Source organism: Peromyscus eremicus, chromosome 6 (assembly GCF_949786415.1).
Source record: "Peromyscus eremicus chromosome 6, PerEre_H2_v1, whole genome shotgun sequence".
Classification (NCBI taxonomy): domain Eukaryota; kingdom Metazoa; phylum Chordata; class Mammalia; order Rodentia; family Cricetidae; genus Peromyscus; species Peromyscus eremicus.
This window is the reverse complement of record NC_081421.1, coordinates 104,102,378-104,121,718: the sequence shown is the minus strand read 5'-3', so window position 1 is coordinate 104,121,718 and position 19,341 is coordinate 104,102,378. Positions and strand designations below refer to the sequence as shown.

Below are 19,341 nucleotides of genomic sequence, written 5' to 3'. Positions count from 1 at the left end.
GTGGTCTTCATGAAAAGTAATACTACAGGGACTCATTTATTCTGTGTGTAAATGTTTATAATGACATTGTTAGAGGAAAATGAGTATTCTCTTAGAATAAAAAGCCACATTAAACTATCTTCACAAATGAGATCACTAGATTGGTTTTCAAACTCGTAATTTTTGAAACTCAGGTTAGGCATGGTAAATTATTGAGAATGTGTAAAAATTGAGCCATGTGACAACAGTTGTATTATTGAATATTGAACAATAGAACATAGGTTATTGAAACCAAGGTGTATACATAATCAGTGTAATAGTATGTACCATTACAGTATATGCTTAGAGACAAATGTACTGACATAAAAAGATATTTGTAATATAATATTTTATATATGGCTAGAAAGTTAAGGATTTGAGATATAATGTTTGTCAATGTTACTTTTGAAATTGGATATTATGATTTTATTTTTTATAGTAAAATTTTCCTAGTTTTAAAATTTAATTTAGTAACACAAGAAAGAAGGAAAATGGGAAAAGGAAAGATAAAATATATTCTATTCTTTTCTCTTAAAAGATTCTCTTAAAATTATATTTTTTTCTCTAAATTGGAGCAAAAAAATTTTGACATCTCTACATATTTTTTATCAAACTTAAGAAATGTGTTTTATACTTAAACAACAATGCTATTCATCTTTCTAAGGATGTTTTGGGAATGCCACAAGTGGGCTTTTGAAAAGGAGTTACAGTGATGTCATGCTGCTGGCCCTAGAGCATTTCATACTTGGAAATGCCCATCTTTAGTCCTTAATTGCATTAAATTTCAATGTCTGGCTCATGAGGAAAGGAAGCTTTAATGTGGGAAAGGAAAATCCGTTTTCTCTCTGAATACAGTAACCATTGATAGAGTTCTGACTGTATGACACCTGTGTCCCTGGTTTCTCAGAGTCCCACCAAAAGAATCAAGAGCTCAAGGAGATCAAAAACACTAAAGTGTTCTCAGTAGAACTCTGTAAGCAGATGTAAGCAGTGTTGAAGTTGGTGATCTTTTATTATTTTCTCTTCATGTATTCAAATTGATTAAAGCCTTTATGGTTCTGAATTTAACTTTTCAGCTATTACTTGTACTCTTTAGAAGAAGCTGTCTTTGCTGAAAGAAAAGTCGCATAGTATGTTAGTTACTTTTCTATTGCAATGATAAAATCCCAGGACTAAAAACAAGTTATAGAGGAAACAGTTTACTTTTGCTTTTGGGCTCCAGAGGGAAAGTCTGTCATGGTTGGAAAAGCATGCAGCAGGAACAGGAAACAGACTGGTCACATTTTCATCATCAGCATACAGAAAGCAGAGAGATAATGGGAAGTGAGTTAAAGCTGAAAACCCTCAAAAGTCTTCCCTATTTCCCAGTGATGTGACTTCAGGAAGCCTCTCAACCCTAGATGTTCTATAACCTCTCCAGAAAGCAGCTCCACCAGCTGGGGTCAAGCATTCAAGTATACATTAATTAAAATAATATAATCAAAAGTAGAGCTAGTCTCTGGGTTCGACTTCTCTAGCTCACAGGAATTACATGAAATGTGTAGTTCATTCTTTGATGTGTATGTGTATACATGTGGACATATGCACATATGACACTCTTCTTCTATCCTAACAGCCTGTCCATTCTGTCTAGTTGGTCCCTCACAATGCTAAATGTTTTCTTCCTCTCTTATCTTCCCCAGGCAAAATGTCCACTGACCGAGCTATGAGGAAGCAGCAACAGTTGAATAACCTTGCTTATGTGGTGCTAAATCAAGCCAAACCTGGTGACAGAATTGTGGATTTCTGCAGTGGCGGGGTATCATATGTCTCTCTTGTCCTTTAGCCTTTCCACAATCATGAGACCTTGCTACATTACATTCAAGGTCATGATTTTATTTGGCAAAATCATTGTCTAACACTGAACAAAAGCCATGGGAACCAAAGTTAACTTTTTTGTCTCACTTTTCAGGGCCATGTTGGAATTGTTCTTGCACATATGCTGCCCTCTTGCCAGGTAAGGGTGAATAAGAGACCCGGTGGAACAGGTTAGGAAGTCCAATTCAGGGCCATGTCCACAGAATCCTACCTCTGCATTGCTAATTACTCACTCATCAAGTCAAATATGTGACACATAACTCCTAAGATCAGAATCTTAACTGGGGGCAAAAGGACAGTAAGACTACAGTAGAGTTACTAGTATTTTAAAGTGTATGTGTTTAGTAAAACAGGTACCTATTCCATTATCGAACAAAATGAATATGATAAAGCTAACTTAATTTTCAACACAATCACAACTAGAAATGTTACCAAGGACTATATCTTAACAAACTATCTGGTTTAAAAAAAATGTCATTTTTTAAAAATATATAGTCAACTAGGGCAGAGTGTGAGCTCTCCAGTCACTGTGACTGCTGTGAGAAAAAAACCTAGAGCTGACAGATAGTCAGACACCTGGTGGGAAATGACTGGGGTTGGGGTTGCGGTTTCCTTAGAGTAGTGGTCCTCAACCTGTGGGTCGCGACCTCTTTGACAAGCCTCTGTCTCCAAAAGTATCTACATTATGATTCATAACAGTAGCAAAATGACAGTTATGAAGTAGCAACCAAAATTTCATGGCTGGGGGTCATCACGGCATGAGGAACTGCATTAAAGGGTCACAGCATTAGGAAGGCTGGGAACCACTGCTCTAGAGAATAAAGAGCAAAATAAATCAAAGTTGAAGAAGAGGCGAGCCCTGTTGTAGCGTTGGGGAAAACAGTTTTAGGATTGGCTGAGAGGAGGGGCTCACAGGGCAGAGTCCTGAGAGGCAGAATGGGGGCGGAGGGCATCTTTTCCCCTTTCTAGTAATTCTCCTTTCTAGTAATTCTCCTGGAAACTTAGATGGACTGACCCGGACAAGGAGTTCAGCTAGATAAAACCAGAAGGTTTTTAATATCAACTGTATATCAAGTGTTTATGTAAAGTGATATAGTATTTTTCTATAAAGTGTGCTTAAGGAAAAAATAAATGATAACGATGTCTTTAATTCTACCTGTGATTACTGTTGGAGGCTCCTTCTGCCTTCGGCCTCACCCCGCCAATCCAAGCTATTCACTGCAGCTTCTGGAACCTTCTTTATCATAAATACATGATATGGCCTCCCGTTATTTCTCCCACCTCATTTCCATCCTTTACACCCTGCCCCTTTCCCACACTCATTGTCACCATGCACTGTGCCAAACCCTATCAGGTTTCTCAGCTCTTCAGTATTGATATACCACAATCTTCCTCAGGCCAAGCCGTTCCCTTAGCTAATCTGTTTGTCTTCAGGCCTCCGCTAATGTTATTTCTCCATGAAAACCCGCCTTAGTCCCCGAGTCTGAGTTCCCATTACACTCCAGTCTGAACGTGTAACACGCTGTTGTGTCTTTCTTTCACTTACATCATTACCTGCTAAACTTCAAGAGTTCAAGACGTTGCTCATTTTGTACCAGGTGAACTATTATACAAGACAGAGGATTAGTAAATGCATTCTGCATTATTATTAAGATATGAAATATAGCTATAATGCTCAGCACTAATAATGTCTGAATTGTGTTACTGAGTATACTGGATTTCTTTCTGCACAAAATCTAGGTTATATTAATAGAAAACAAGGAATTATCATTAATCCGTGCTAAGAAGAGGAGTGACGAACTAGGTTTGAACAACATTTGGTTCATTCAAGCAAATATGGAGTATTTTACAGGAATGTTTAACATTGGGGTGAGTAGTCCATAATTTCAGTTTCTCTTATTACCTAAATAATAACTTTATTCTTTAGATTAACTAAGAAAATAATTTTGTATTCTTTCCTAAACAAAGACATGAATAGCTTCTTATACTCTCCCTATTGGGTATAGCATAACATTACTCCCCTCACAGTCCTATCTCATTATGTGACAGATAACATCTGTTTATCCCATGCCCTGGAAGGTGATTAGTGCCGTGAACAGTGTTAGGAGGCACAGAGAAAATGCTAGGTGTGGTTATTAATAGGATGAGTGGCTTACCTTACCTTAGTCTGCTTTTTTTTTTTTTTTTTTTTTGAAAACAGCAGAAGAGCACTAAACAAAACAAAGCAAAACAAAGTGAAAAACTATGAGGGAAAAATAACTTGTTAATAACCTATAAATACTAAAATTGCCGTTAGTTTCTCTTTAACGGAGATTTAATATCTATCTACATGTTATTTTGAGTTTCTAAGCATTATGGTTATGTTTTTAAATCCTTAGGCCAAGTTGTTATTATTTAATGTTAAGAATAATTAAGAGGCCAGCTCATGGCTGCTTTATTCTTCAGGTTCTGGACTCTTGTGGAATTTGTGCTTCATTAAGGTCTAATATCTTGTTAATACTCCTGTTCATTTAAAATATTTTATTTAATATGAATATATCCTCAACATAGATAAATACCTTGTAATAAGAAAAGGCTGTCTCTTGTATACTGAGAGATAAGTAGTCTAAATACCTTTTGGTCTTTACGTATTTATGCACACATACAAATGCTGATTTGTGCATCTATGAGCCTTGGGAAGCCAGTACAACTTAGATCCTTCTTTAACTGGACATTTTCATAAATGTTCCTAGTTATTAAGCATATCCTTCTTACTTTCATAATGCAGCTGTAACTGTAACAGATCTTTACATCTTTTTGAAAGCACTTTGATGGATTGCTGGGTCACTGCCCATCCCCACTGTGTGTTCCTGGATTACTGGATAGAACTGTTACCCACATCTGCAGCGCAGAATTCTGGAGCAGCTGTTATTTTTGTGCCCTAAAATTCATGTCTTAAACATTGACTGCTGAAAATGGTGAAGGTTTGCTTTGCTTTTCCAACTAAAAGGCATACAGTTTATGTCCTTTGTAGATGTGGAACAAATGTTTGAAATAGCAGGATATTGCTGCCCTGGACTCACCTCCCACACACGACATTCTCACCTCATTGGTCCTGGTTCTCTTTGTCCTTTGTAGCTCCAGGTGTCGAGTCATTCTGATATGATAATCTTATAATTTCCAAGTTCATGATTTAGCAACATCGGTTGAAATATATGTGTCCTTTTGAAGTCAGTATTGTTTTTCCATATTTCATTATTAGATACCTGTCATGGATTTTTCCCTTCCTTAATTACTTTGGATGCCCCTATGTGCTATCTAATGATTTTTTGTGTATTATTTTTACTGTTTTAATAGACTATATTTAATATACTATTTTTATATTCACAAATATCTAGGCAATCTATATAGAAATAAATATGTGAAATACATGTTAAAAATTATAAACATGTGTATTTCTTTTCATGCGACATGGATACATCTCCTTTACTTTATGGACTTATATACTGATAAGCCAATAATAGACTGTCATAAGTAGAAAATGCATATAATACCCTAATCTACTGAATATCATAGATTAGCTACACCAAATGCTGTAGGGAACTGCTCATGTGCCTTGTGATCACATGGCTGGCTGACTAAGACCTGGGCTGTGCTGCTGTCTAGCACCAGAGTGAGGCTCATCGGGAGTCCTGTTAGCCAGGATCAAGTTTCAGACCTGGTGCTATGCTCACTGAATGTCTGTTACCTTTGCACCACTATAAAGTAAAAAACTAACTAAATAAATAGAACCATTGTTAGTCATGGGTTGTTTGTATTTTTCCTTCAAAACAAGTATTTCATTATTACAAGAATACCATTTTCTTAATACTGGTTTTGATTTTAATGACTAATATACATCATAAGGAAAATATATTTTTTCCAAAATAAGCATCAAAAAAAAAGTTTTTAGAATTTTTCATGACCCCTGATTTGAATAAGTATTGACTACTGTAAATTTAAAGGATGCTTTTAATAAGATTGTTTTAAAAGTGTAGTATTAATGCTATTTTAACTTATTTTAAAATGTATTAGTATTTTTGAGTACTGTATTTGCATCATTTCCACACCACCCTCTACCCCTTCCACCTCCTTCCATGTCTCCCCAATCAAATTCCTTTCAAATTTATGACCTCTCCATTGTTAATTATTGGTACATATATACATGTAATATGTATGTATATATGAATCCAGCCTGCTGGGTCCATTTAGTGTTGCTTGTATGTGTTTAGGATGACCATCACTTGAGAATGGATAACCTGTCCAGGGCCTGCTTTTTGGAGAAGACAGAGTCTCCTTCCCTTAGCAGCCACTGGTTACCTGTAGCTCTTCATCTCAGGGATTTGAGAGGCTTTCCGCATCTGTGTTTGCTCTCCTTGTATAGATCTTGTTTAGGAGACCATGTGGTTAGGGTTTCACGGGTGCTGTAATCAGAGCACACTGTCTCACAGCAGCTGGTCTACTCTTATGGCTCCTACAGTATTTCCACCTCATCTTCTGCAATGTTCCCTGAGCCTCAGGTTGTGCCGTAGATACCAGTTGGGTTTGGATACTCAGTTGTTCTTGACTATTTGATTGATATCAGGTTCCTGTGATAGTCTCCATTTTCTTCTTTCTTTAATCCTTTCTGTTCGACAAGACCCTCCTTAAATGTCACTTCCTCCAGAAGACTTCATGACTTCCCCCACCTTTCTGTCTTTTAATGTTTCTGTCTATACTTACGTTATTTTTGTTTGTTTTTCTATTTTTTAAGACAGGTCTCATGTAGCCCAGGTTGGCCTTGAACTCACTATATAGCCAAGGATAACCTTGAGGTCCTGATCCACCTAGCCTTGCCTCTCAAGTGTTGGGATTACATGTGTACAGACCATGCTGGGCTCTGCACACTATTGAAGGGCACAACATCCCACCATGTGTTACTGGATTCTCTGAGTGTTTCTGGGCTTTTGTCTATGTCGTGCTCAGCTTCTGTTTATGCTTCTGTGTGCTGCCCAACACAGTGAGCCACTTGCTAGTTAGCACCAGAATTTTAGGTCTGTTCAAACTTCTATAATTAAGTTGATTGATAGATTCAGTCCTTTGGATTCCATTGGCACTAAAACAGAACATAGAATAGGAACCACAATTTTGATAGTTTATTCTTCACAAAAACCATAATATTGATAAATAGGTTGACCTTAGAGATTTTTTGATAAATGAAATAGTGAATGAATGTTATTTCATTCCTGAAACTCTAAGCTTTTAATGATCGAAATAAAAGACAAATTGCTCCACACAGTCACTCACATTCACGATGCTACAGAAGCTCTGTAAGTTACTGCAGCGAGAGGACCAGCAGCATCCCGACCCCTGTGAACGGGCTAGAAGTACAAGGCTCTGCCCTCACCTCCTGGCCTAACAAGATGACCCAGGCCAGAACTGAAAGATGATAGAAAAATTTACATGTATAGGCTTTGGGTCTGATTAATTTCAGAGTGTAATCATTTTTATTTGCAATATTTTATTTTAAAAAAGTTTTTAATTCTTAAAAATTAAAATGGATGGTTAATGTGAATGGCTTTCCTCTTCTATTCATGCCCTGATAAGTTACCACAAACCAGGCATTTCAACATAACATATATTTGTCAACTAACGGTTCTGTAGATCAGGAATCTAGATCGTAAGATGCCGGTCATGCTGCCTCTTGCCTGGACGCTCTAAGGTGCCATGGTGGGAACTCACTGAGGTACTTAGTAGAATGTGGTTTCATCTAGTTATGTCTCCCTTCTGGCTGTGGGCCAAGTGTCCTCAGCTTCTGGAGGCCACCCACATTCCCTGGTTGCCCTCTGTGGAAGCCTTCAATGGCAGTCCAGGCTTGGGTTTCCATTTTCCTGACCTCCTGTTCTATCTCCTAGGCTCCTCCCTTATACAATTCTCTGCTTTTAAGACCTCATGTAGTTAGATTGAAGCTGCCCATGTTGTTGAGGATAGTCTTGAACTGTAACCACAGTCACATCTGCGAATGTCTTTTCTGTCTTGGCTGCACGTTCTGTTCTAGGAATTAAATGCAGCATCTTTAGGGGACAATCCCTGGCTCATTTGTTTCCCTGGGATTTATTTGCAGTCTTGTTAATTGTCCTTTACAGTTTTCCACATGTGTATCTTACTGATTACATACTTCCGTTCCACTTATTTCCCTGGTCCCTATAGTGTCTAAGTTTTAACAATTAAGATCTAAACTGCAGGGGCTGGAGAGATGGCTCAGCATTTAAGAGCACTGGTGCTCTTCCAGAGGACCTAGGTTCAAATCCCAGCACCCACATGGTGACTCACAACCATCTGTAACTCCAAGATCTGATAACCCTTACACAGACATACATGCAGGCAAAACACCAATGCACATAAAATAAAATAAATTTTAAAAAAGCAAATTGAAATTAAAGTCAAGACTGTAGAAACAATTATATTCTGCCTCATTTTGGGGTTAGACTGGTCATAGGTGCTAGTGGTATGTCTGGTTGTCTCTGCATTAGCAGCGTTTGTAATCATTGACCCTCCCTGCCTTATATAAATAAACTACAGAATGGCATTAATTTAGTTTATCATTCCATTATCAACAGATGGTTACCCAGAGATATGGTGCACATAGTTTAAAAAAAAAAAAATCTTCCCAGTATTTTCCATTTATCAAAATGAGCTGGCTATTTACCAAAAATAACTAATTAGTTGTCTTTTTTTTTTTTTTAATTTGGGATTTTGGAAGTATCGTTATTGGCTCATAAATTTGATATTTGAAATACTTCATCCATTCTGGGTTTTGTTGTTGTTGTTGTTTTTCATGAATGCTCAAATCTCCCCATCTTTGCTCAGTAATCCCCCTTGGGTTGCTGTTGAATCCTTTGACAAAACCTTCAGCAGTATTCAGGTGCATGCTGCTCTCTACTGAAGATGCTGTGGCTCATCTCACTTCCTGTGTCAGCTCTTTGTCCTGAGCTGATTTCTTTGAAGTACTCCGAATTTAGTTAAGACACCTAACGCTCAGGTCTGGTTCTGTTCTCCAGGTGGCGCTGCATGCTTGCGGAGTGGCGACAGATATGGTGATTGAGCACTGCATGCAAACACGGGCTTCCTTCATCACGTGCCCATGCTGTTATGGCTTCATTCAGAACACATCCAAGTTTAATTTCCCCAAAAGGTGACGTTTAGTGTTTTACCTAAGACACCAATGTGGGAGTAAGTTGCTACACGAGACTTGTTTAATAAAGATGCAGTTAGAGTCGGTTGGGTGGTAGTGGAGCACGCCTTTAATCTCAGCACCCCCGTAATCTGGGAAGTATGTAATCTGGGAGAGCCAAATGGATCTCTGTTAGTTCGAGGCCAGCCTGGTCTACATAAACCATTTCCAGGACAGCCAGGGCTACACAGAGAAACCCTGTCCTGAAAAACTAAAAGAAATCAATAAGGTTGCAGTGAGATTTGAATTTGAGGTTGTTTACCTTTTCCAGTGTGGCAGGTGTTGCTTATGAACAGGATTAGGAGGATTGGCTCTCCTCTGTCTGTCCCTGCCTTTTCTTTCAGATCCAGTTAAAAGCAAGTTTGTTTAGGAGCAAGTCAGCTGGCTTCCGCACCTCCCGGTGTGCCTCTACATGAAATCAGAACCATCCTTTGTAAGAGACAGTGGAGTGTAATGGCCTAGTGTTTAGAGTCTAGAAACATACTGACCGGATGCAGTACTGGCTGCTTATCACTCTGTATGTTGTTTAACGTCAGACAAGTTACTGTTTTCCTCTATACAAAATGAGGCTGTAGCAGGAACTACTGCAAGGGCTTGGGTGAGCATTTAATAGCGATATGTATATTACTCAGAAGCGGCAAAGAGGTCAAGTGTATGCCCAGAATCCTAACACTTTGGAGGCTGACGTAGGAGGATTGTCTCAAGTTCAAAACCAGCCTAGGCACAGAGTAAGACTGTCTCTATAATCAAACAACAGAAAAAGTAAGAAGGCATAGAGTAAGTCCATAAATGTGAATTGTTGCTAGTAGTTACATGGCATCCATAGCATCTCCAGGATGGCTCAGGGGATGAAAACATCTGCCAATCAAATCAGACAACCTGAGCTTGATCCCTCAGACCCTCTGACCTCCACACACATGCCATGGCATTCACACCCACCCACATCCACACATGCACAAAAAGTAAATAAACTAAAATGTAGGGTTTTATTTAAAAATAATAATAAATAGTATTTACAGGTGTTGCCTAAATTTGATAGCCATCTTTATGATCCTTCTTATCCCACATAGAAAGGAAGAAATTTTAATTCTCATCACTTCTATCGGAGAACAACCCTGTGTGACATTTCACTCTTTGGTTCATAGTTACTGAAAATCAGAAGCTAAATATGTCAGTGTTGGACCTTCTGTCCTACGTTTTAAAAAAATCTACTTAGGACACAAAATCAGTCACATTACTTTTGGAAACCTTAGAAATTTTTCATTAGAATTTACTTAGTCTTTAACATAAGTAACAGTATGAAATAATCTTTTTTTCTTTCATTATTTTGCTCTTGGCACAATTCACAAACTGAGAGAAAACCAAAGGAAGTATTGAAAGACAGACAGACAGGAGATATATATATATATTTACATATGTATAATTTGAGGCCTATTGAATAGTTCAAACCTGATAAAATGTATGATTTTTATAGTGTGTGAAGAAATGTGTAAGTCTAATAGGTGTGTAAAAATATTAATTTGACCTGGTCAGATTTATATCCTAGTTTTACTGATTTAAAAATCTCAGTTTCATGTCACCTTTTTTATAGCCTTGTGAATTGACTGTCATTTTGCTCTGTGTGTCCTTGGAACTATTTAGAACATTGATTTGTGTGTGTGTGTGTGTGTGTGTGTGTGTGTGTGTGTGTGTATGAGAACTAGCTAATTCACCAAAGGCAAAAGTGTGACTTTTAGTCCATTGTTCCTAAATTATGTAAAAACACAAATTATTTTTAATTGATACTAATGAAGTTTATATCATATACACAGGCCTATTCTTAATTAGTTAATAGAACACTGTAATGGACTGTGTGAAATTTAACAGTTATGACAGCTTTGATTTCTGGGGTTTTTTTTTTATGTTTAACATCTAAGTAAACAACTTGTCTACAACATACATATACAAAACAACCAATAAAGAGCCCTATCTGTAACAACATCCTTTGTCAAGCTTTATTCTTCCACACAGCTTTCCCTGTGCCCTAATACCCCAGTTCAGTGCCAGGCAGTTAGGGGCTCTCCATTCCAGAGCCCATTGAAGAGGGTGAAATGAGTCCATCTTGTGTCTGTTTACCAACTTCACTGTTCCTTCCCACAAAAGGAGCAGTAAAGGCCCATATGTCACCGCACTTCCTCAGCCTCGTCAATGACATGGCACATCCCCACAACACCCTGCGTGGCATGCCACTCCTTTCTGGGGAATTGTGAGGGATAAAGTATCTTTTCAGTGGTGGTTGCCTCCTTGACCTTGCCACACCTGAATCATAACAAAACCACACAGGACAGCACCGGAAAGTGTGTGTCAGGAGAAAATCTGGAAGTGGTTGTCCTTTCCTAACAGGATTAACAGACTTGGGAGTAGACTCTTTAAAACTCGTGACATCGTGATGCTCTGCTGTTATCTTCCCATAAACACACTTCAAACTGACGTGGTTTTTCATTCGGAATAACCTTTAATACTCTTCAGATACAGCACATATTTTTATTTATAATTCAGGTTATTTGACCTTCTTTAAAGTGGTAACTAATTCCTTTTTGTTTCCTATTCTAGTGAAAAATTCAAGGAAACTTTATCATACAAGGTAACGTTATTAAAAAGATCTAGACATCCTCTGAATATACTTTGTTTGTGCATTTAGGGTTTTGTTGTTTTATTTGAGACAGGCTCTCACCCTGTGTCGTGGAACTTATTATTTGCCCAAGCTGGCTTCAGATTCATGGCCACCCTCTTGCCTCAGTCTCCTAAGTGCTGGGATTATATACATGAATCATTGTGGCTCCTTCCTGTACAACTTTTGAGCCTTCATATTTTTTCCATCCCAAATTTTGTCTTGTATATTAGCTACAGATACATTGAATTACATAAAAATATCTAGTATGGCCTTTTAAAAATTTCAAATCCAGATTAATTTAAATCTTTGAATAGTGAATTCTATTTGGGAAGGAGCTGAGATTTTGTTTTTCCCCTTCTTACATACAAGTTACCAAGTTAGCTGGCCCGGTAAATGCTGACAGAGGCAGAGAGTCCTGTCAGGGACAAAAGACAGCTGTTGTAACAGCAGCAGTAGCCAGAGTCCCATCATCTTCTTGTGGCTCTCGGAGGCCCTCTTACCAGGAGATGGACCTGCTCATGCCTGGGGAGGGAGGACTAGTTTCAAGGCTATTCACTCCGACGACATGCTTGGAAAGATAATCCAGAATAGAGGAAATTTTCTACAAAAAGTCAGGTATTTTTGGCTCTGTTGGCCACATCCAAATTTCCCACGTATTTGCCATTGCCCCTGCCATTATTATTATTTTTATTGTTCATAGGTTATAAACCTTTGAAGATATAAAGGAGTATTTGATGGTGAGCTACTCACAAGTAGATCCCAGGCTGTGTGTCCCAGTGTGTCAGTGCCTGGCCTTGAAAGAAGGCAGTCAGTTCTTGCTTACAGAAACTCGGGAAACACTTAGAGGCCTGTCTCCCATAAGTCGTGATGGTTTTGAGTCACTAATCTGAGCAGAGCAGTTTTGATCTTTCTGAATATCACCGTTAACAACTGTCCAATAACATGACATACAAATCTAAGAAGTAATTTGAGCTAAATGCAAAGGTAATTCAGTTAAAGCTTGATAGTTAGTTTAGATTTAAATGCAGTGAATTCCACTTTTTACACAGACCCGCTGGAACACAGTGTCATTTTGTGGACCAGCCCTACATTTTAGTACTTTTACTTCCTCCACCTAACAATGAAGTACAGTCTCTTTAAACATTCATTTCTACCACCTTGACAGCTTTATCTCTTCAAACATGTCCTTATGCTTCCTCAGTGCCCACTTCCAGCCCTGTAGCCCACCCTACCAATAGCCCTCCCCTCCCCTCCCCACTCCCCATGCACAGCCCACCTCTCCCCACTCCCCATGCACAGCCCACCTCTCCCCACTCCCCATGCACAGCCCACCTCTCCCCACTCCCCACGCACACAGTCACATACACTTGAGAGAGGGTTCTCAGGTCATGTTCTCATCCAGAACCAGACTACTGCTGCCTTTGCTGGCCAGAGTAGAAGGGTTCATATCCTGGGGAACTGCTAGATTTAAAGGGCAAACATTAGGACCCTCCATCTTTCATTCAGAAGGTTCTACCTGAATCGTCAAAAATTGATTGTGAAAAACACAAGTGAGAGGGTGTGTGGGGAAAAGCTGGGCTGCTGAGGGGAAGGGTGCCCTTAGTCTACTGGCTGGGAAAGAATTTACAGTTGTAAAGAGGAGAAATAGGGGCTGGAGAGATGGCTCAGAGGTTAAGAGCACCGACTGCTCTTCCAAAGGTCCTGAGTTCAATTCCCAGCACCCACATGGTGGCTCACAACCATCTGTCATGAGATCTGGCGCCCTCTTCTGGCCTGCAGACATACATGCAAGTAGAATACTCTATACATAATAAATAAATAAAACTTTAAAAAAAAAAAAAAAAGAGGAGAAATGGTCACCCTGGCCCCGGAGAGCAGAAGCTCCCCTGGCAGCACCCCAGTTCGTAGTTTCTATCTACTGTGACTCCAGCACTCTCAGGAGCTGCTAGTCCACCAGCCCCCCGAGTGTTGGACACAGAGTGTTGGACCCCTCCTGAGTTCTAATTCCCTCAACATTACCTTTACTTGTATACAGTGGATCTGTTTAGAAACTCCAGGAAGACAAAGGGAATACGTGTTCTTGCTTCTTCAGCTCCTCTAATTCTAAATTTTTCTGTCCCTTTTTGATGCCAGCCAATTCGTGGAGGCTTTATATAATTTATTTATTCAAACCATTTTATTAATTTCCTGTCCTTTGCCATTAAATTTTATAGTGATTATTAAAATATGTTTTAATACATAAGGGTTGAGACAAAAATACCCTTGTTATTAAAAAAAAAAAATTGCCACAAACATTTCACTTACCTGATGGAAACAGAGGCTTCCCACTCAGAGGCCAAAGCAAGAGGGTCGCAGGTTTGAGGCCAGCCTACCAGGATGACTGTCTGAATACAAAGGCCCTTTACATTTAATGTGCCGAGTACTAAGAATCAGATGGTGAATCTGAGTTCCCCTGTTCACTGAACCTACATCTGGGGCCATTTTCCCACTCAGGATCTACAGCTGCTGCTCTGGGTTCAAGGGAGCACTAACAAACTTAGTTATTGCCTAGTCACTTCGGCTACCTGCAGATTAACGGGGACTCCCCAGTTTACTGCCTCTGTCCCTTTCAAGGTTTCCTTCTCTTCTTCATTAATGCAGTATCTCCTAAAATTGTTATACAGTGGCCCCAATCTCCCTCCCATTCCCTCGGGTCTCCTCTATACATGGTCTTAAAGTAGAAAGGGATGCCCCTGAGGAGGAGCCAGCACTCTGCCAGGAGTCCCAGAGAATGACTGGCTTTCTCCTCAGGTAGTATGAGAAGCCACATCACTTATCTTCTTAAAGTCCCATGCAAGAGATTCAAATAACCTTTAGAAAGAAAAATTAAGAAAATGGATCTTGGGGTTGGGGATTTAGCTCAGTGGCAGAGCATTTGCCTAGCAAGCTACAAGGCCCTGGGTTCGGTCCTCAGCTCCGGGAAAAATAAATAAATAAATAAACAAACAAATAAATAAATTGATCTTTTCGCTTAACACAGTATACTTACAAAACGTAACTGTCTTGTCCTGGTTATAGGATAAGAACCACTAGGTAAAATGGCCTTGAGGTTTTTCTCTGCATCTGTTCTTAAGAACTACATCTGAAGAACAGGCAACTTAAGGGAAGAAGTGGCTGAGTATAAGATTCTCAGGATTGCTCTTTTCAGCTGTTCAATTTTGTACAGTAGTTTTTATTAAAATTAAGCACTCCTGACCTCCAGAAGAACTGAAATCGTGTCTTTGTTTCCTCTGTTTTACAACATGAAGCACTAATTGGAATAAACCTACTTTCTCTTCATGCTCCTTTTAGGAACACATGATTCTGTGCAGATTTGCAGATCAGACAGCTGTCCAGCTTCCACCCCAGAGAAGACTCATAGGTATGTGTTCTCAACAAACAGCTGTTGGGGAGGGTATGCCCAGCATGCCTGGGGATGGATGGGTAGGGTCTATTTGGGGAAAACACTGGTCCATTTATCATTAAGAAAACTTGTTCTTCTTGGGGGCTATCATGCACATCAACAGGGCTTTATAACTATAATAGCTTGTCACATCCTGCTTAGCATCTTTGTCTTTAAATCCATTTCAGTGTCGGACACTGAGTAGATTTCATATTAAATCTTTCTTACTGTTAACGAACCTCAGGATCTGCCCAAAGTCACAAAGAAAATAATAAAAATGTAAATGTCAACTCCATGTGCCAAAGTTGATTCACTAAAAATGTATAAAGAATGGTAATGTGTCTTTCTTAGACAAAAGTAAACTTACATATATAGTCAGCATTTGCAGTATTGAACATTACCCAGGTTAAAAGACCACAGAACCATTCCAAGTAATAGTGTTTAGAAGAATAATAGCAACTATTATCACACACTTAAACACTGAAAATAAATGAGATAGACACAGTCATTTACATTTTACTGATGACCATAGTAAGCCACAATTTGCCTAAGACTCTTACTGCCACCCCATGACCTCAGATTATTCGGTTCTAGACACAGAGCCCTTGTTCACTTCTACAATACAGCTTCTCAGCTTTGTCCATATCACTAGAAGTTTTGGGTCTAAAACAGGGAATAAGATAAGTGGGTGGCGATTAAATCGCACCTTTTCTTTTTCTTAGAAATCCCCCATTGGACACTGTCATACTCTCTAAAATTCCAACATGATGCATTTTTCCATGTATACTTGAGTAGATTGTCATTTCCTTGAGCCCAGCTGAAGTAGTTTATACTGAAGATGTTATATGATAAATAATTACCTTTAAATTGTAAAGTCAGCATAGTAAGGTGCTCACACTAGGAAAGGCACTGAGACCTGCAGCTAAGAGACTTCCTTTCCTGTTCTCACTGTGCCCAGAACTGCCATCTCTTACCTAAGCCTCTCATTCTCTTTCCCCTTTTCCTGTTCTTCCTTCTAATTTCCCATTTCTGATTTTTTAAGTCAGCATAATGTACACTTGTTATAATTACACCAGATGTGTGTCTTCGTCTGTGTAGTCTTAGTCTTTACAATCAATGGAAATTGATTTGGTCCACCATTCTAGAGATCAGGGGGTTAAATCTGATGAGAGTCTTCTTGCAGTCACACCATTGTAGAAGGGATCAAATGCCAAGAGAGAAGGGCAGATCAGAGTGAGTGGGAGAGCACAAAAATAGCACCAGCAGGCAATGGAGGGAATGCTTTCATGAGATAGGGCTAGACTAGTCCCTTCGTAAGAAACCCCCACTCACAATAGTGAGCCCACCCTTCAGTAATAGCCTGCATCCACCTCGTACTAATGGCCTAATTGTGGCTCCGACAGGCTCACATCCTAGCACACTTGGACTGGGGATTAAGTTTCCAACATGTGCTTTGAACACATTCAAAGCATAGAGATCAATGGAGTCAAGATTGGTATAGTGGATAGATTCAGTGATCATGGTCAGTATGAGTTTTAAGTGTCAAGTGAGAGCAGTGACTGGAAGGGAAATTGCCAGGGTTGGAGCAGAAGAATATCTGGCACGATTGCTGAAGAGCAGGGGCAGGATAGGGCTTCAGACAAAGCCAGCTTCTCACAGATCTTGCCACTTCCATATTTAATGAACATTTTTAGAAAATTTACCAACCCCCAAAAGGTAGGTTGCCAACAACTGAATTTCAGTTGTATTGACACTTAACATGGGAAAATATGAGGTTCTTCTACAAGATGAAAAAGGAAAAATGAACTGTACTGGGATTGAAGCCAAGAGTCAATGAGCTGCCTTGTAAACCCAGGGTGGGTCATGAAGGAATGCAGAGCATCCCGTTCTGACGGGGAATGTTTCATTTCCACGTCTTAAAGGAAGAAGGAGACCAGCCCTGTAGCTGTTGGTGAGGAGGTGATTATTTTCTAAATGGAACTCTAGATACCTCTTTTGTATCAGTTTCTAACACGCTTAATCTTCCCAGTGTGAGTCCTTTTAAGGACGTGTATAATACCAGCCTTGTGAATCGGAGTCTCTTGTTTATTCTTAGTGCTAATTTCATCTTTCTCTGTTTTTGTTTTGTCTGTGAGAGTCCCCTATTTTACGCAGGAGGTTTGCTGTTTCAGTGATGTGTCCTCATGGCTGACATCACTTCACTGCAGCAGACTCCAGCTAAGCTACCGTATTGTAAAAGCATGTTTAAGCATTTCTATAATTATCAAAGGAAAATGGAAGAAGTGAGATTCCGCAGCCAGTAACCTCTTTCAAGACAATGAAAACCTTAGATATTGACTGTAGAACAGTTCAGATTGTAAAAGCGAGTAATGGCTTTACTGTAGTAAACCTCAAGTCACTTTTCTTCCTCATCTACTTTTGACATTTTAAATTTGTACTTCCAAAAAAAATAAATAAATAAAATAAGCTGCTTGCTTGCCAGTCAGGTTTCCTCTTTTGTTTCTCAAACATTGCAAAGGAAATAGAAAACCAGTATCTTAATGAGGTGAGGCCTGAAAATAAGGGTAATTATACTCAGCATTACATTTCTGCCCAAAATAACTAGCACATGGTTAAGCATTTTCTCACATACTTTGCATTTCTTATTTCTTCATAGTCCTATAAAACTCCAGATAGAAAAGTGACATGTGTTTCAGATGGCCCTTTGTCAGTATATCACTTTAGATATTCCCAGAGACAGGTTTTTAGAATATCACTAATAATGTGACTCTAGGAATGCAGAACAATTATAAAATCCTCTAAAAATCCTATAAAATGGATTTTGCCCAAAGTATGAAGTAGAATGTGCAGTTGCCATTTGGGATATACTTATCAATACATATTTAAAAGTTAGCCTTTTGTAAATTACTCGCCAAGATAAAACTGAAGTGTGCCTTCACACTAGTCAAAAGCTGAGCTTAAAGTAGGCTGTACTTAGGGGAACATGGCCTTTTCCACAGTACTGATGGATGTTGTCACTGAATTCCTGTGTATGCATGGAAATGCTGTCGCTGGTGAAGGTGTCTCAAGATGCATTTACTCTGTTTCAGGGAAGCAGTGCATGTGCCTGGTGGATATGGACCGTGCCACCTCAGCAGAAGAACGTGGCTACTCTGTCCAAGTGATATCTATGGAGCCAGAGAGCTGCTCTCCCAAGAACAACATGATTGTGGGCGTCCCCATTTAGAATGAAGCACTCACTCTTACGTTAGTCACTGGCTTCCTGATGAAAGCCCAGGGCATGCAGGGAGTTCTCGGTGTGCTACTGGAAGTGGCGTTGAGCATCTCGAGCCTGTCCAAAGTTACAGGGACTCTTGGAAGAGGGACACTTACTGTGTATGCAAAAGGATGACGGGCTTCCTAGAGGGGATCCCCTGAAGCCTCAGCTGCCAGAAGAATCAGTCTCACTAGCCAGGGTTCCATCAGCGGACAATTTCCTCACACATCTGCCTGATTGTATCCGTGGGATAGTCAATACAAGTTATGTCCTCGAAGCCTTCATTTTATAATCTTCAGATATTCACACATCATGATCAAAACTAAACTCAAAGGCGGTTGTGCTTTTTATAGTTTTAAAAAACAATGTACCTTTTCTATAGTTTATTTTTTTTAAACCTAGAATGGTAAATGTGGTGTGACTTTTTTTAAATCTGAAGTTGGCTGAAATTGTGTATCATGGAGTATACTCCTTTCAAGTATATGTCCCATAAATTATCAAATGAGATTATTGCTGGTTTAAACACTTCATGTGAAAATTTGTAAGTCAACTGCACTAAAATACACTTATAAAAGTAAAGTTTAGATATAAATTTTCACTAAATAGTAAATATATTCATTATTTAATTCAAGCATATAATTAACAAATACTGAGATCTATGGTTTTCAAGACCCTGGCCTGGGTTTTTCTGAAAATACAAGAATGAATTACATGCGGTCCATTGCTTTGCCTATCAAAGGAGAGCTATCTAGAAGAGCCAAGTTCTGCGTGTCATAGCACAACATGTGGCCTTATACTGGAGTATGGTGTGCAGACTCTGAAAACTCATTTGAATGGTGCTGTCTGCCTACATGCTCTTGGCAGCAGCCAGCTTTTTAATGACAGACACAGACAGCCCTCACCTG

At 39.2% G+C, this 19,341-nt stretch overlaps 1 protein-coding gene across 1 annotated transcript in view; it reads left to right on the top strand.

The window, feature by feature from the left end:
- The window catches only part of Gstcd (glutathione S-transferase C-terminal domain containing), a 104,209-nt gene extending 85,679 nt beyond the window's left edge, over window positions 1-18,530 (top strand). The window contains exons 5-11 of the mRNA XM_059266275.1: window positions 1,701-1,816; window positions 1,970-2,014; window positions 3,616-3,744; window positions 8,934-9,067; window positions 11,699-11,729; window positions 15,090-15,159; window positions 18,270-18,530. Of these exons, the coding sequence (XP_059122258.1) occupies window positions 1,701-1,816; window positions 1,970-2,014; window positions 3,616-3,744; window positions 8,934-9,067; window positions 11,699-11,729; window positions 15,090-15,159; window positions 18,270-18,406 (662 nt within the window). The 3' untranslated portion in view covers window positions 18,407-18,530. The remainder of the gene's footprint in view (window positions 1-1,700; window positions 1,817-1,969; window positions 2,015-3,615; window positions 3,745-8,933; window positions 9,068-11,698; window positions 11,730-15,089; window positions 15,160-18,269) is intronic.
- The last annotated feature ends 811 nt before the right edge of the window (window positions 18,531-19,341 follow it).